We start from the raw sequence: 17251 nt of genomic DNA, 5'->3' as shown, positions 1-17251 counted from the left end.
CCTGGCACCCTGACCTCCCTCGCCACTAAGCCAGTACCCTTGACACCCTTACTCAAGGCCACCTTCTTAAAAAATTAGTTATTAACATTATTTTTGATTGACAGATCATAATTGTATACATTTATGGGGTACAATGGGACATTTGGATATATGTGTACAAGTGGAATGAGTCAATCAAGCTGATTAACATATCGGTCGCTGTGCTTAGCATAGTGCTTATCACCATCTGATACAAATATTGATTGGTTTATTGTCTCATCTCCAGTCCCCGGAGTAGGACTCGGTCTGCTCTGTTCCCTCCAGGGAACGTGCTGGGCCTGAGCAGGTACTCAGCAAATAGCTGTGAATTTGTGAAGTGGATGAGCCCCCACTATTGTGTGTTTGGTTTTTTGGGGGGGTTTTTTTTGGTAGATCTGTACTGCTTTTCTCAAGTGCCGCCTGAGCATCTCTTACAGTGTGACCAAGGAGCTCCGACGTCTGGCATGGGGTGGAGAGGCCAGGTCGAGGTCAGATAGACTGAGTCTATAGCCTGATTGGTCTACACTGGCTTCGAGGTTGTGGAAATTGTGGGAAAGTGGCTCTTGTGTTTTACCTGGTATGTAGTACGTTTTCATTCATTTCACATTCCACTCCATATTTACTGAATGAGTGCTATACATGGCTCAAAACTTCCTGTGGATGAAATGTCCCAAAATGTTTCTCCATAAAAACAGTGAACCACCTTTGTATGAATTCTATCAGGCGTTACTGGGCTCCTCGAGTTGTGGGTTAGCAGGGAACTGTGGCCTGACCTGGAACCCCGTGACTCACTGTTGCTGTCAGGCTTGCCTTGTGACAGTTGCCTGTGTGGCCAGCTTGTCCTGAGCCGCGTGGTCGCCTGGGGTGTGGCATGGGGTGGTGGGGAGATCACTCTGGCCAGGTGTGCAGGGACTGCGGGGGAAGGACCTGGGAATGGGGACATGAGTCAGGACGCCAGGCAGCCCCCACGAGGGAAGCCACAGGACCTTGCCTTCAAGTGAGGCCAGAGACCAGGAAAGGGGGGTGCTAAATGTTCTAGAGACATTTCAGAGGGAAACTAACAGAACCTGCTACCCTCTTGGTTGTGGGTGATGAGAGAAAAGGAAAATGACAGCGGTTTTGAGCTGGAGGGAACAGTGAGCGCTTAGAGGCACAGGCGGTAAAGCCAGGGTGTCATCCAGAAAGAGAAGCCCAGCAAGTGTGGGGGGGTCCCTGCAGACAGGCTGGATGTGGGGTCCCCTGATAGCTGGGTGGTCAACGTGGCAGGATGAGCTGGTGTCAAGAAGAGCAGAAGTCTGAGGATAAGTATTTGGGGAGCAAAATATCGGGGGACACCTATTTTAGGGACTGGGAGGAGAAGCAGCAGAGGGGACAGTGGGAGGAGTGGCCAGCGGAGTTTGGGGAGAACTGGGTGCTCTGGAGGCTGTGCCCAGAGGGAGTTTCGGGCAGGTGGTGGGGAGCACCCTAGTGCTGCTGGGGTCTTGAGAGTGAATCAGAAAACTGGGAAGTGCCAGGCATTGGTGAGAAACCAGAACCCCGTGCATGGCTGATGAGAACGTAAAATGGCTCAGCCACCGTGGAAAACAGGCCTGAAGTTACTCAAAGAGCTAAACATAGAGCTACCACATGACCCAGCGATTCTATTCCTAGGCATCTACCCAAGAGAATTGAAAACACGCATCCACGTAAAAACCGATCCGTGAATGTTCACGGCAGCCTTGTTCGTAATAGCCAGAAAGTGGGCACAGCACAAACGCCATCAGCTGATGAATGATAAACAAACGGGATGTACCCAACACAACGAAGTATTATTCAGCGATAAAAAGGCATGAAATACCAATGCACGCTGCAACATGAGCGAACCCTGAAAACACTGTTAAATGAAAGAAGCCAATCCCAAAAGACCACATCTTGTATGGTTCCGTGTATATAAGGCGTCCAGTGTGGCCAGATCCATGTAGAGTGGAGGCTGCCTGGAGCAGCAGGGAGGAGGGAATGAGGAGTGACCTCTAATTGGGATGGGTTTGTTTGGGGGACGATGAAAATGCTCAGGAATTAAATAGCGGTGACAGCGGCAGAATTCTGGGAATGTCCTAAAAAGCACTAACTTATATACCAGTACTTTCAAATGGTAGATTTCACGTTCTGGGAATTACATCTCCATTTAAAAGACAGTTGGGAGCTATCATCCTAGCATTTTGGGAGGATGAGGAGGGAGGATCACTTGAGGCCAGGAATTTAAGACCAGCCTGAGCAACATGGAGAGATCCCATCTCTACAAAAGATAGAAAAGTTAGCCAGGCATGGTGTACACGTGCCTGTAGTCCCAGCCACTTTGGGAGGCTGAGGCAGGAGGATCACTTGAGCCCAGGAGTTTGAGGTTACAGTGAGCTATGATGATGCCACTCTAGTCTAGCCAAGGTGAACAAGCGAGACCCTGTCTCAAAAAAAAAAAAGAGAAAGAGATTGAGAGAGTGAGCCAGGCAGCCTAGATCTGGGCATGGGCAGCCCAAACACTGGACCACGGTTAACGACAGCTCCAGCTTCTCTCTGGGCGAGGCCATGTGGCCGTGATTAGGACAGTCCACAGCACAGGGCCAGTGGAGAAGCGTGCTTTGATTACTGGACATCCTTCTACAGCCGGGCCCAGGGGCGCCAGAGCCCACGGCTGGGCCTCCTCACACACAGGGGAGTCACCAATTGGACACCTCAAAGTTGATTTCACTTCTCTAAGGATCTTAGCTGCCCAGCTGTTAACAGGGGACAATCCCAGCACGGCAGCCGGTCTCTGCGATGTCCTCTAATCGGCGTGCTGACCTGGCCCGGGGCTCCACCCCACATGAGCACTGTCCTCCGGCTCCCAAAGCCCGTCAGAAAAATCACTGCTGATGGCTGCAGCTTGCTTTCTCTTTCTTTTACGGGCTTCTCGCTCGGGCCTGACCCTCAGAGGTGTCTGTTACAAGCCGCGTTGGGGCTGGGGCTGGAGGGAGGAGGGCAGGGAGCAGGGGCTGCAGGGGCGCACGAGGGCCTGCAGCTAGCCCGTCACCCTCATGGCGTTCTCTGCCGTTCTCTCCCACAGCTCTTGCAATCTCAGGATGTGAAGGAAGACGCTGTCCTTTGCTGCTCCATGGAGGTAAGCCGGGGGCCACAGACGTCCTGACCTCAGACCCCGTGCACCCCGAGTGCCTTAGCAGTCGTGGGGTGCAGGGGTCGCTGGAGGCATCCGCAAGGCCAAGGGAAAGCTTTTTCAGGCAAGGTTGGGGGTAGATGGCTCCAGGAGTGGGCATGGGCTTCTGCATCCAGAACTGTCCACCCTACACCAGAGTAAATGCTCATGGAGAGAGCAGCCCACCACTGGCTGGAGGGAGCGAGACTGGGTCTCTAGAGAGACAGACAGAGGCTGGCACTGCCCACTTGCTCTCTGCCCCCTAAGGCCACCTGCTTCCTGGATCAGGCATGCCACACAAATGACCTAAGAGACTCCAGACGACCCCCTGTGCCCCCTTTGCTTTGCCTCATGCTTGGTGTTCCTGTACTGGCACTGCCTACCCCACAGCAGCCCCCTCAGGAGGTGCCACTCCTGTCCCCACAGTGCAGCCCCTGCTCATGGAAACTTCCTCTGGGATCTTCCTTTTAGAGGCTGGCTTTGGCCCAGTCCCCGGGGCAGTCTTTGCTCTCCGCACACAGCCTAGAATCACGCAGTGGGGTGCAGGTAGGAGGGGGGCTTCCCGCAGCAGGGAAGAGAACCTGCCAGGGCTGTCACGAGCACACTGTCAGGCGGCTTCTGCCAGCCACAGAGGCCTCACCCAGGGAGCCTAGAAGCCAAAAGTGCTGGGAGCCCAACCGCAGCCTCAGGTCTGTGGGATGGTCCCCCCGCCCCCCGTCCCCCGTTCATTTGCTGGGATCCAGCTGGGCACCCTACAAGGAGCGTGGGACAGGGAGAGGTGGGGGAGCAGGAGAAAGCAGCCCCAACCAGCTTCCCGTCTGAGTAAGGGTAGATCTCCCCCCCCCACACACAGAGTGGGTGTGCAGTGTGTAAAATAAATGGGGGCACAGAGCACACAGCCCCGAGAGGTCAGAGGACAGAGGTCAGGGGGCACTTAGGAGCTTGAGGAAGGCTTTGTGAAGATGGTAGAGCCTAGAAAAATGGGTGGGACAAGACTGGGGCAGGGCAGAGGTGGGGATCGCAAGCGTCTGGAGAGGGGCTGGGGGCTGCTGCCTGGGGGTGTTCCGATCCCTGAAAACAGGGGCTCCTTCTGCCCAGTTGGGCTTTTCAAGAGGATCGGGGTCTCTGCAGGGCAGGACCTTGGGCTGGCCTGCTCCCCGGTTCACGTTTCTCTGCCCCCTCGTGTCATGGGCGTGGGCAGAGGTCAGTTCTAGGGCCTGGTGGGGTGGGATTGGGGGCAGGAGAGAGGGGAGAGAGAAAGGGAAATAGGAGCCTTTGTCCCTGCTCTCAAGTTCCACGCAGACGCCTGCAGGTAACAATGACTGAGCTCATCCCCAGAGAGACGCCCTAGCAAGTGAAATGAGCACGGTGCCACCTGATCGCCAGTGGGAGCAGATCACGGCGCTGTTGGGGGGTGTGAGTGTAGTCAGGGAAGGCTTCCTGTAGGAGGGAGGCTCTTGGGTAAAAGGGACAAGAGGCACGTTCCTGGCCAGGGCCCCTTCTGCCCCGGGCAGCAGGCGATGTCCTGGTTCTGACTGGCAGATCACTCGTTAATGAGGGATCTTACCCTGGGCTGTGGCCACCTCCAGCCCCCCGCCCTCCTTCCTGCCACGGCACAGAGGCCTGGGCCTGCCTGTCCCTGAGACAAGCCAGCTATTTCCTGTGCCCGCCCCGGTCCACCCAACCAAGGAGGGCAGGGGGCCGTTGCAGGGCCGAGTCCCGTCCTAACCCCACTTCGTACTTGCAGCTGCAGAGCACAGGCCGGCTGCTGGAGGAGCAGCTGCCCGAGATGATGACAGAGCTCCTGGCCAGCGCCCGGGACAAGATGCTGTGCCCCTCGGAGTCCATGCTGACCCGGTCGCTGCTCCTGGAGGTCATCGAGCTCCACGCCAACAGCTGGAACCCTCTGACGCCCCCCATCACGCAGTACTACAACAGAACCATCCAGAAACTGACAGCCTGACAGCCAGGGGGCCTGGCGGGCGGCCCGCGGGCAGCTGGGGCCCTGGTGCGCAGGGCCAGATGGACAGGCGGGAGGACAGGGGTGGCCCTGGCTGGAGGAAGAAGCGGGGAGGAAGGCAGGCAGCGTCAGTGGCCAGTCTGGAGCCAGACGGGGAAGGGATGGAATCCCTGAGAGGAGCCCCCGCACGAGCCCCCAGCCCGAGCATGCGGCAGCTCACGCCAATAAGGGAAGCATGTTTCTTTTCCTGGTGGCCCTGGCCCTCCCTCCTCACTCCCGCCTCCCCCCAGACCCGTCCCCGCAGAGCTTTGTGCGAGGGATTTCATGTCTGACTCCGCTCGGCCGGGTACCGCTTGGGTCAGAAAGGACCTCAGAAGGCTGAAAAACTGGGTCGGAGACGGGGCTCGCATTGTTCCCTCATGCTGTCAGCCGTAGTCGCCAACTGGCAGCAGGCGACGTGTAGCAGATGTCCGGGAGGACAAAGGCAGGCACGGTCCCCACCAGCCGCCCCCCGCAATCCGCGGCCTTTGTCAGCTGAGGCTGAGCTTTTCTCTAACCTTCACGCTGCCCCCTCCCGCCTCCTCCCCGCAGCCCCCAGCCCCGGGCCCAGGGGGTCGGGGGCAGCGGGGGAGATGGAGTTTGCAGTTCTACTCGCGCACTCTTTTGTTTACTGTGTTTTATTTTTTCAAAAGTCGGTTGCTTTGAAGTCTCCTCTCTCGGTGAAAATGCCCGCGATGTGATCACACAGTCAGCACCGCGAGGACCCCCGGATTAGTGGGAGATCAAACCCGGCCCCCTCTGGAAGGATTCTAGCCACAGACAGCTTGCCAGTAGCCAATTAGGGTAATTGGAAACTTCTGCCCCGGCAGGGGTCCCGGCTGGAATCCTGTGTTCCTGGCCACTGGGACCACAGTGAGCCCAGTCCTGGCCCCTCGGGCCTCGTGGGGAACAGGGCACAAAAGCTGTTGAATTAAAACCACAGCGCTAGGTGGTGTTTCCCGCTCCACTCTCGGGTCTCACTGGGGAGAGGGGTGAGGTGGGAGCCGCCCGGCTGTCCGGGACCTCCAGGTTTAGCTAATGCTGTGTCCCTGTCCTAGCCTCAGTGACAGGGTGCATAAGCCCAGCCCGCCCGCAGCGGTTGGGGAAGGGGCGAATCCACCCAGTCATGACAGGGACAGTCAGTGGCCTGGTGGGGCTGCCAGATGGAGCTTTCCAGGCTGGGGTTGCTTGAGAGGCCCCGTCCTGGGGAGCAGCCCCTTTTGTGAGGGCTCAAGAGCAGGACGCGGGGCAGCTCTGTGAGGCTGGCTTCCGATCGTAACAGGTGTCTGCGCAGCTCCATCTCCGGGGTCTGGGGCACACACTTTGATGAACCCCCCAAAATGTCAGAGGCCAGCCACCTCCTTCTTTGCTCCTTTGTTGAGGCTGGTCGTGCCCTGGGTCACGATGGGGCCCCTCCTGGTGTGCTCAGACCAGCTGGCTGGGAGGGGAGGGGCGGGGAGGGTCTCCCCTTGCTGATTCTGAGAGAGCAGGCGGGTGGGGTGCCGCTTCCCCACTTCTCCCAGGTCTGGCCCCAGTGTTGGAGCCTGGGCCAGCCCCCCGAGAGAGCCTGTGGGGGACGGGGTGATGGGGAGCAGGTTTACCTGAAACAGGTCTGTGGCCTCTGCCACAGAGCCCGAGCTGCCCCTGGCCCCCGCTCTGCCCACCTCTCCCCCACGTCTTTCTTCACTCGCTTCCTCAAGCTTCTGCCTCCTGCCTCTGCTCCTCAGGCTCCATGCAGGCCCAGCCCGGGGCCCAGGGACCCCAGACGCCCAGCGAGAGGCCTTGAGGGGAGAGGGGCTGGCGCGAGGGTGCTCACAGAGGGCACCAGGGGTCACGCTCTCGCGGTCAGGCAGCCCAGCCGGGCACGCCGCCCTCTGCGAGCCCTGCTCCCCCCCAGAGGGTGTGCGGGGTGTGCCTGCATCTGCCGAGAGGCCTGCGAGCGGCCCCTCGCCCTGCCGCGGCCCGGAGAACGAGCCTCTTGCAGGGAGCTCCCAAACACTGTGCGGGGGGCTGGCGCCTCGCAGAAGCGGCGACAGGGCCGTGGACGCCCCGAGGCCTGACGCCCCTTCCTCCTCGCGCCCTCCTTGGTGGCCTTGCCCCAGGGCCGCCCTCCCTGGCTGTTAGGAGTGTGGAGAAGTGAGATATAAATATGTACACATATATAAATATATTTTTAACTACGTGTCGTGTCACGGTGGCTCCAGGCGTACGGTTCGCCTAGTTTGTTCCATTGCTTGAAAGCGCTTCCTGGCCAACCCGAACAACACTTCGAGCCGTTTTTCTAAATACGCAGGTCGCTGCTCCTTTCTCAGACGTGGAAGGAAAACGTTGGGAAAAAAAAAAAAAAAAAACATTTTTTCTTTCTTGTCCAGAAACAACAGCAAAGCCTAAAATTTGAGGCTCCGAGGCAGCTCCCCAGGGGAGACCACTCAGACAGGACCTGGGGGCAGAAGCGGGTGCCCCGCACACCCGCCCCCGCCCTGTGAAGAGTGAGGGCGGCCGTGCCCACGCCGACCTCCCAGTGTGTTCGCTGGGAGGCAGAGCTGGACGTTGCGTTTCTGAGGCTCTGGTGTCCTCCCCACTTGCCCACAGTGCTTGGCGCGTGGAGGAGGTCTGCCCGGCCATCTGATGTCGATCCTGTCCCGGTCGCTCCCCCCTGCCTGTCAGGATGAGTTAGTCATTGTTTTCCTCTGCGGCGGCTGGCTTGCCACAGCGCTGCTCCCCACGGCCCGGTGGCTTTGCCTGCGCTCTGGGCCGCAGCCCCCGGGGAGGCTCCCAGCTTGCCCTGGACGAGGCCGGGAGCCCCACGTCCCCCGGTGGGGAGTGTGCCCCCTCACCCCCACTTCCGTCTGCTTGTCCTTCCTCGATCAGTCTGTAAACCTTCACGGTTTGGGGTTCGTCCTGTCCGTCATGTAAATGTAAATGTTGGCCGAGTCGCTATTTATTCTAATTTTTATTTTATTTTATTTTACTTTCTCCGAGGGATGCGGTGGGGGGGTGTGGGAACTGTACCGCGGAGCGGGCCTGGCAGCTGGAGGGGCGGGGGCCGCCACCGGAGCAGCCCCCTCCCCCCCCCCATGGGGCCGCCCCAGACGCCAGCAGCCAAGTCCCGGTCTGTTATCCGGCATCAGACACCGGCCAGCGCTCCTGGTCCCACGGCCTCCCGGGGCCACCCGGGGAGTCGAGTCCCCCGCTGCCGCCGAGCTCTCTGTTGGGAAACCTCTGGCAGGGCCTCTGAGGACGAGGGTCAGAGAGAAGACGGCTTTCCCGTGCCCGGGACACTTGCGCGGAAGGGCTGGCCGCCGCCCCTGCGCCCGCTGGGAGCTGGACAGCAGGACCCGCCTCCCTGCAGCAGGGCCGGGGCCTCCCGCCAGAACTGCGGCGGACTCCTGCTCGCGCGCCCGCCTTCCCTCCGTCGTCCGTGTGTCCTGCTTTCCAGCTGAGCCCAAACTGCAAGCGGGTTTAACAAAATAAACACCACCAAAAAACCAAAAAAGGCCCCCAACGCGTGTTCTCTGTGTGTTCAGCAAAGGAAATCTTTCCCACGGGCTCTTGTGCCCCAGCAGGTGCTGGCCGGGCCCTCAAGGAGCCCCTGCCCAGGAGGAGAGCGAGTGAGAAGATTCCCGAGCTTTGGCTGCCGGGGAGCAGGGCAGGGTCGGGCGGAGGAAGGCTGTGAAGGAGCTGGTCCAGGAGGATGGGGGTGAAGCAGGTTTGTGCTCCCAGAATCTGGGAACGGACCCATCCAAGTTGGTAGAACTAGGCCAGGCCTAGAGAGAATGGCTCTCGCACTAAAGGTTTGGTTTAACCAACCCCCAAACCTACCCTTTCCCCGGAAATGTCACTGTGGCATTTGGAAATGACTCATTTCAAGAGGGCTGAGACTTGGGCCTAGCAGCTTCCAAAAGTCAACAGCAAGACTGTCCAATCCTGGTTGGTCAAATGAGTCTTTCGTTGAAGGGTCCCCAAAGGGCCCAGTGATTTATTTTTCTGTGATGACATGTCCCTTGTTTTGCACAATCCCTCCCATGGCAGGGCACTGGGGACACTGCCTCTGGTAACAGCTCCTACTTGAGGATCCTCTCTGGCTAGAACTTGCTAGTCTTTCAGCTCCTCAGGGAGGTGACCAGAGTGTCCACCCACTCACGTCCCCCTGGCCTGGCTGGGACGGTGGCACAGGAGCCTGGGGAGGGCATGCTGAGATGTGGGCATTGTCCCTTACTGACTCACAACTCCCACCATGTCCCCGCACAGGGACAGCCAGAAGTTCACAGACTAGGTAGAGGGAGATGGTGTTAGTTAAACCATTGAGATACTTGTCAAGCCAAATATTTTTGCAGAAATACAAAGGAGCAGGAGCAGAAATTGGAGGCAAAATTAAAGGTGTCTGAAGGTAGGGGAGAAGGTGAGGAAGGGGAGTCTTACCAAACACTTCCCCAGAAGGGGAGAGGGGATGTTTTTGGGTGATTCAGTCCTGCTTCCAGAAGGTTCTAAATTACTGGATACTAAGAAACACATCATCCAAATAACAAATGTTTTAATCCCGCATTTCACCACCATCTCTGCTGTTAGGGTTCTTCTGTCGTGAGAATAGGTTACATTTTTACTGGGGCTATCGGTAGGGGAGGCTATTTTGGATGAATAAGCTAGAACACACACACACACACACACACACACACACACACACACAATGTGTAAGGGCCTTTCAAGTACCAAGGCAAACAGCAGAAAAAGAAGGGACCGAGCAGTTGGAGGGGAAAGAAGTGGTTATGCCTCCAGTGTTCATGGTCTCTTTCCTTCCAGAAACACCCCAGTGGCCTCCCTACCCTGTCTCGGTTGGTCCACTGAAGTAGGCAGACGAGTGTCTCTGATTCCCACCTTACAGATGAGCCCCAGGCTGGTGGGCGGAAGAGCCAGGGCTCGGGTGAGCCCAGAGAGCAAGCGAGTCCCTCTGGGACTCCCGCTGCAGAGCACCAGCCCGGGGGACGCCAGTCGCACCAGCCAGACGGAAGGAGCAGCCGGCGCCTCCTAGGACTGGCAGGGCCGGCAGGCTACCCGCAGCTGTGGGAACCGTGAGGAAATACCTCAAGTCAAGGATTTTGGGGGTGGGCAGGAGTAGGAGCGATGTCACAAAGTCTGGTGCTGTCACACAAAAGGGCCCATCGTAATGTGCAACGTGTCCTCAGGCCCGCGGGGCCCGTCTGGGCTGAAACCAGGCTGGCGTTTGCAACAAGGGCAGGGGCGCCAGCATGTTGCTGGAGAGTGGCACAGAACGCATACCGCGGACAATGGGCTGTGTCGCAACTGTCAGGGGCCCCGGGCACTTTTGCCTTCATCTCCCCCCTTCTTCCACAAAAAAATGACAAAAACTGTCATTTATGACCACGTTGGTGTAAAGACAAACATTTATTAAAACATTATTTTCCATCTAGAATTTCATTTTTAAATTCTGACTTGAAATTGGACCATTTTGTGGGCCCCTAAAAAGCATTATGTCCACGTGGGCAGCTGTAGCAAGTGCCACAGGCTGGGGGACTGATAAATAGCAGGTTCCGGAGGACGGGGGTCCGAGGGAAGGATGCTAGCCTGGTCCGGGTCGGGTGAAGCCCCTCTTCCAGGCTGCAGACTGCTGACTTCTGATATCCTCACATGGCAGAAAGGGGGCTAGCGAGTTCTCTGGGGTCTCTTTCACGAAGGCACTAACCCCATTCATGAGGGCTCCACCCTCATGACCGACCCACCTCCCGAAGGCCCCACCTCCTAACACCATCAGGTCGGGGATTGGGATCGAGACATGAATTTGGGGGAAAACAAACGTTCAGTCCATAGCAGCACCCCAGGTACTACGCCTCATGGGTACATACATCAGCCCTGCAGGGTGTCACCTGAGCCAGGAGTCCCACCTTTCCCTGCTGCGCACCTGATCGCAGCTGACCCGGGGTGGGGACATGGGTCAAAAGAGGAGCTCTACTAGATACAGACTTCCAAGGAGGTGGGTGGCCCACTCTGGGAGCAGACGCAGTGGCTGCTTATGCCTTAGCCTGGCGCCAGCCAGGCAGCCCCAAGAATCTGTGTTTGCCGAGCTAAAGACGCTCTGCCCCGGTGAGCCCGAATTGTCCCACGGCACTTTCCCTCTTCCCCAGCCCGTTCACATCGACACCTGGCTGCAGTCTTCCCAGAGCCCCATGAAGGAAGGAAATACAGTTCTTACACCCATTTTACACCTGGGGAAACTGAGGCTTAGAGAACCAGCCTGTATGTTAGAATGGGGCTTTATAGTTTTCAAATACACAATCCTCACAGCAGCCCCGCCAGATGACAGATACTTCTGACCCCATTTTAAAAGCAGGGAAACAGGCTCAGAGAGGCAGAGTGACAAACCTTTATCATGTGACCTGAACAGACGGAAAGGAAGAATCGGGGGAGGAAACGTTTCCAAGGCAGGGGTCACAGGATCCAGGTGGCTCGAGGTGCCTGGTCAGGAACAACTGGCTCAGAGGGGGCACCCCGGGAGGACAGGTGGGGGTCACATAGCAACCAGAGCTGCCCACAGCGGAGGAGCCGCCTCCCAAGGGAGCAGTCCCCAGACACGTTCTGGCAGAAGCCGTGGCCACCTGGGCAATGGTGCTGGAGGAATCTCCCGCTTAGGGTGCAGGGCGTGGATCAGAAGGTGGCCTTGCCCCTTCCTCACCTTCTGAGTGTCTGGGACAGGAGCAGGGCTCCCTGGGCCTCCTTCCAGCAACTGCACCTTCTGTGGATCCCTGGAAGTTACTAGGTCCCTTTTCCCCACAGCCCTTCCAAATGCTACAGGCTGTCAGGATGTGGAAGGTGATTTAGAGCCCACCCTCCCATTTCACAGATGAGGCCATCAAGGCCCTTCTAGGGAAGGGACTTGCCCAAGGTCACAGAGGTACGGCTAACATTATGGGTGTGTCTTAAGCCAGGCACCCAACCAAGCACCCTCCTCTCCCACGCTACGCCCAAGGCGGGCACCCTCTCCATCGTGCACAGGGGAGAACTCGGACTCGGACTGAGAGAGGTTAATCTAGCCCAGGTCTCGCCACCAGAAAGAGGAGACACAGGATTCCAGCAGGGTCCTGTCTGCCCTCAAGACCCTCACACCTTGGCCGATGCACCCCTCCCTTCCTGCCCACCTGCCAGGAGGCAGTGAGGAGCCAGGCAGTGCAGGGTGCCACATAAAGAAGGGACACCTCGAGGTGCTGTGGGTGACCACACAGAGCCGCACATTCTGGTGACAGAGTCGTTAAATATGTGGGAAGGGGGCCGCTCAGCAGGGCGGTGGTCCGGGGACCCAGTCTCCTGGCGTGGCCTGATGGGGGCTGACCCAGCACACGCGGTCGGCCCTGGCCAAAACCAGAGGCTCCTTATCAGAAGAGCCCAAATTAAGGAGGATGACTCTTCCTCGGCATGGATTAAAGGGGAGAGAAACAGTGAGAAACGGCAGGAGAGCCAGTTTGTTATGCAGGTGGGAGGCACCTCGATGGGGGAGGAGAACAAAACCAGCATCCTGTGGGGCCTGGTTCTCATACGGGACCAGCTCCCCCCATCCCAGGTGCCTGGCATGGCCCAGAATAAGATGTCACAGGTTCATTTTTTGTAGCCATGACTTACCTCTTTTAACAGCAACACTTTTTCTTTCTTTCTTTTTTTTTTTTTTTTTTCAATTTTTGGTAGAAATTTTTCCACAGGGGATCCTACACGCCCCTGGCTGCTCAGAGGGCACTGCGTGCTTTGCCCTTTCTTGATGACTCAGGGCCCTTCCGACAACACTAATTAGTAGACTGGACTGTAATACAGGGTTAGCCGCAGGGATTATCAAGGTATATCCCGTCTGCTTTGCTTTTTTTAATTACTAGATCTGCATTTCATAGTTTTTCTGCCTCCTGTGTCATCATAAAGTTCTTCTCACTACCCTCAGTATACCTGTTGTGGCCTGAGAAACTAGACCACCAAACTTGTCAGCACTATTTGCAAAGTAAGAGCGAATAGGCCTGGAACGAGGGCCCGAGGGATGTTTTTATAAGCAAAGAGCACGAGCTTTGCTGCACGAATGGATGTTTTCAACTACCCTTTCGCTCTGCTCAGAAATCATTTTTGCCTGTTTTCTGATGCCGGATGACTTCCAAAAGTGTTGGATCCACCAGATAAGAAAGGTTTTGCTGACCTCGAACTGAAGTTATGTGAGTCGATAGGTGCTCCCCGATGGCCCTGTGGCGCCGATGGGGTGCGCCTAATCCTAGTTTTCCCGGGAGGAAAGCTGAGCCTCAGAGGGCTGGGGTGGGTCGAGATCAGACAGTGAGTCGGGGTGAGTCCCATGACCACTGGCGAGGGCACCTGGCCTCAGGGCCACACCAGGCCTCCCATCATCAGAGCTCAGGGCAAAGGGAAACACAGGTCCCTGAAACTCGAGAAAGAGCACTGGATTCGGAGTCAGCAGGTCAGAATTCTAGTCCTGGTTCCACACTACCCAGCTAGGTGCCTCTTGGGAAGTGTTTCCTCTTTGGGCCTCAGTTTCCCTATCTGTAAAAGAAGGATGGGTGTGTTCTCCATGATTCTTGAGTTGTCCTTGCTAATAAGCAGGAGAGAGAAGGAGGAGAGCAGGAGGGAGGGAGAGAGGGAGATTAATAGTCGTTCTGCCTGAGCCCACTGGCCCCAGAGTCTCAGTCCCCAGAGGTATCTCTCTGGGACGCACCCCTCCCTGCTCCAGTCTGCACCTGGGCTCTCCCACCCAGGAAAGCTTGCAAGTTTCAGACGAGTCAACCACGATCCTCACAGCCCTTGAGAAAAAGCCCTAATAATAATGACAGCGTATGAATGCAAAGCTCTTTCCAGGAGCAAAGGGTCCTTTGAGGTCCCCTTCATAGGGAAGGGCTGCTGCCCAGGAGTGATTTGCCAGAGGAGCCTGGCTGGGGGTAGGAAAACCAACACCTGTGGACTTTGTCCACCTGTGCCTGGGCCCTTCTTCCCATCAGCCACTTGCTTCTTTTTCTTTTTCTGGCACTCCAGGCTCCTGGGCAGAAGGTGGTCCTGGCACTCCAGGGTGCATCAGCTGAAGGCATTCCACGCGAGAGAGACCAGGACCCGCTGAGGACACCAGGCAGGGTATCCCCTGCACCCACCCCACCAATTGGACAGGCTGCCCAGCGTTGGTGCCCCCGCCTGCCCGCAGGCCTCTTCCCATTCTGGGTGGGCCCCGGTGGAGACCCCCCAGTCTGCTCTCGAAGTCCCACGCCGCTAGCCAGAGCCCGAGCCCTCCCTTTCTGCAGCGACTCCGCCAGGCCAGCCCGAGCTTGGCCACTTTCCTGGCTGCTGCCGTATCGATTATTTCGGCTCCCTTTTTGCTGGGGATATCAATTTAGCGGGTTCCCAGGATGGCTGTGTTTTAACCTCTCACCCTGGTCTAGACTCTGTCGGCTCCCGCTGTCCCTCGGCCAGGAGGAGATGGAGGGCCCCGGGTCTCTCGGGCAGGCTCTGGAGCCCGCGGACTTCCAGGAACAGAGGCTGGGATGGCCCGGCGGCTCCGCAGCCCGCCAACCTGCCTCCCTCCAAACCGGCCGGTGAATTATTAAAGATGCAATTTCCTTTCATCTTTCCAGTAAAATCGTTCCCTGTGCTGTGATCCCCTGCCTTCCTGTCACTGGCTGGGCTGGGGCCTTGGCAAGACCCTAATCACCCTGCTCCCTCCACAGGCCTGGGCCCTCCTAGGAGCCTGGATCGGGCTGACCCCTTCCCAAAAGGGCCCAGGAAGCCCAGGAATCTTGAGGAACAGGGATGGGGAAGTGGAGGCTTGGAATTGTGGAATATTGAAAAATATCGTTCCACAGCTGAAGAAAAAGGAGCCCAGAGTGGAAGAGAAACTGGCCCAAGGCAGCACAGCGAGTGGTTGGCAGAGCTGGTGCTGGAACCCAGGGCCGGGACTCGCAGGTGAGGGCTTCCCCTGCTCCTGCACAGAACAGCCTCGGGAGTCCCAGCGCTGTCCCTTGCAATGACCCCTAGACACAGACACCTCCCAGGCCAGGGAGCGGGGTCAGTCTCCTGCAGCATCGATTGGGCCTCGGAGTGATTTACAGTCTTTGGGCGTTATTTACCATCCAGTCCCCACCCCGCAGCAGCGGGGCAGCTGGACGCAAAGCCGCAATTACTCCTGCCCTCTCGGCGGTATTTACCGGTTTGGTTTTCACTGTCACCGTGGGTGATCCCCGCAGAGCAGCCGGTGAGAAGGCAGCTCCATGGTGTGCCGGCCAGAGCCCCGGCTGCCCTGCAGTCACGTGCCCTAAGGACTCCTTCCAAAGGCTTGCTCCAAATCATCCCCTCCAGAAGGCCCCTACTTGCAAGGCCCCCAAAGAGGTCCAAGCTCTTGACCTCTTTTGCTCATCCAAGCTCTGCCCTGGAAGAGGTGTTTGGAAAGCATTTGGAGTCTTCAGCAGGTGTCCTGGCATCCGTGAAGACAGCATGTGTGTGCCCAGCCCTGCCACCTGCTCCAGATGACCACAGTGTCTTGGTCCAGGGTTCAAGGTCTGCCCAGGCACCGGTGGCCCAGCCAGGGTGGACCCAGAGGAGTCCTTGAAGCCCCAGCTCCTCCCCCGGTGTGGCCTCAGCCCCCATCCCCCGCCCCAGGCAAGGCTGCGGCAGGAAAGTGGTCCCCAAGGTTTTTCTCCATGTCAGGACAAAAAGTCTCTTCAGACCAAAGGGGCCTCCAGGGACAGACGTGGAAAGGTTTGTGGGAGACAGCAGCCCTCAGTGGCCCCCTCTCCGCGGTGGGAACAGTCTCCACGGGCCTTGCTAAGATCTCGACTGGGCCGTGGTGCCACTCATTGTCCACTGCCCACCGCTCACTGCAGCCAAGGCCACGCTGTGACACCCACGCCCCCTCACCAGAGGGGTTTTCTGACCCCTCTCCCAAAACTCTCCCTAATTTCCTCTGGTCCCGCAGAAAGGGGACAGCAGCAGAGAGAATTTGAGGCCCTCCTGTGCTCAGGCCCCTCCACCTGCATGGCAGGCAGTGTGGCCCCGTGGTCAGGGGGCTGGAATCCCCCCCAAGCCACACGCCCTGGGCTCCACCCCTCACCGGCCGCGTGGTGCAACGGCAGGCAAGTCACTTAACCTCTCTGAGCCTCTGAGCCTTCTCGTCTGTAAAAGGGGGATGAGGACAAGAAAAGCAGTAATCACTTCAGAGGGACCTTGCAAATATTAAATGAGCCACCTCTATAAACAACTCCAGAAAATGAAAACTGCCCTGCAATGACAGAAGGCAGATCCATGCTGGCCCGCGGACAGCAGGGAGGGTCAGGAAAGAGAAACCACAAAGGTCCTGGGGAACCCGGGGGACAGGGAGGGCAGGGAGGGAACTGTTCATTATCTTAACAGCAGTGATGGTTTCACTGCTGTTACATATACGAACATACGTGTGTCCAGACATGCCACATCATACCCTTTAAATATACCTAAACAGCGCTATTTAAAATATCCCGCGAGTTGATATGTGTGAGTTACCCGGCAGGTCCGGCATCAAGTAGGAACGACAGGAACAGCAAATGCTGGCCTTATTCTCTCGGGGTCCTGCCACCGGCGCCACCCCCTAGGGCTCCTCCTCTGCATCATTAGCCCCTCAGGGTGCCCCAAAGCCCACCGGGGCTCCAGGCAGCCAACACTGTACGTTGCTAACCTTGTGGTGGTACCTGCTACTGAGCTCTGGAAATTCTTTAGGAGCACTTGCTAAATAGCCACTGCCGGCCCCCCCCCCCCGTGCCCCTGCAACCCCCAACCCAATGTCACCACCGCTGCCCATGTCCAGTAACTAAAGGGTTAACGCTGGGCACAGCAGGGAGCCTGGGGGCCCGGTCCAGCTCAGGGGCTAAATATTTTAAATATCATCCTGTCCCAGGCCACCTTCACCCATGACCCAGCCACACTGTTGGGACAACCTTGGCAGCAAGAGTGGCACGTCAGGACCCTCCCAAAGGCCAAAGTCCGAGTGTCCAGCAATGTCCCTCCCTCAGCCCACTCGGCGCCAGGGACGTTAGAGTCTCAGAGGCTGCCCTGGCCGGGGC

The 17251-nt window shown here is 57.7% G+C and overlaps 1 protein-coding gene across 6 annotated transcripts in view; it reads left to right on the top strand.

Moving 5' to 3' along the window:
• CTIF (cap binding complex dependent translation initiation factor) overlaps positions 1–8679 on the top strand; it is a 273428-nt gene extending 264749 nt beyond the window's left edge. For 5 of the 6 annotated variants that reach the window (XM_012745339.3, XM_012745341.3, XM_012745338.3 and 2 more), the window contains 2 exons: positions 3098–3151; positions 4932–5314. In XM_012745339.3, the coding sequence (XP_012600793.2) occupies positions 3098–3151; positions 4932–5147 (270 nt within the window). In that variant the 3' untranslated portion in view covers positions 5148–5314. Of the gene's footprint in view, positions 1–3097; positions 3152–4931 lie in introns of all 6 variants that reach the window. The other variant, XM_012745342.3, reaches the window with a different exon arrangement.
• Positions 8680–17251: the final 8572 nt, after the last annotated feature.

Source organism: Microcebus murinus, chromosome 17, assembly GCF_040939455.1.
Source record: "Microcebus murinus isolate Inina chromosome 17, M.murinus_Inina_mat1.0, whole genome shotgun sequence".
NCBI lineage: Eukaryota > Metazoa > Chordata > Mammalia > Primates > Cheirogaleidae > Microcebus > Microcebus murinus.
The sequence above is the reverse complement of the archived record's forward strand: the minus strand, read 5'-3'. Positions and strand labels throughout refer to the sequence as shown.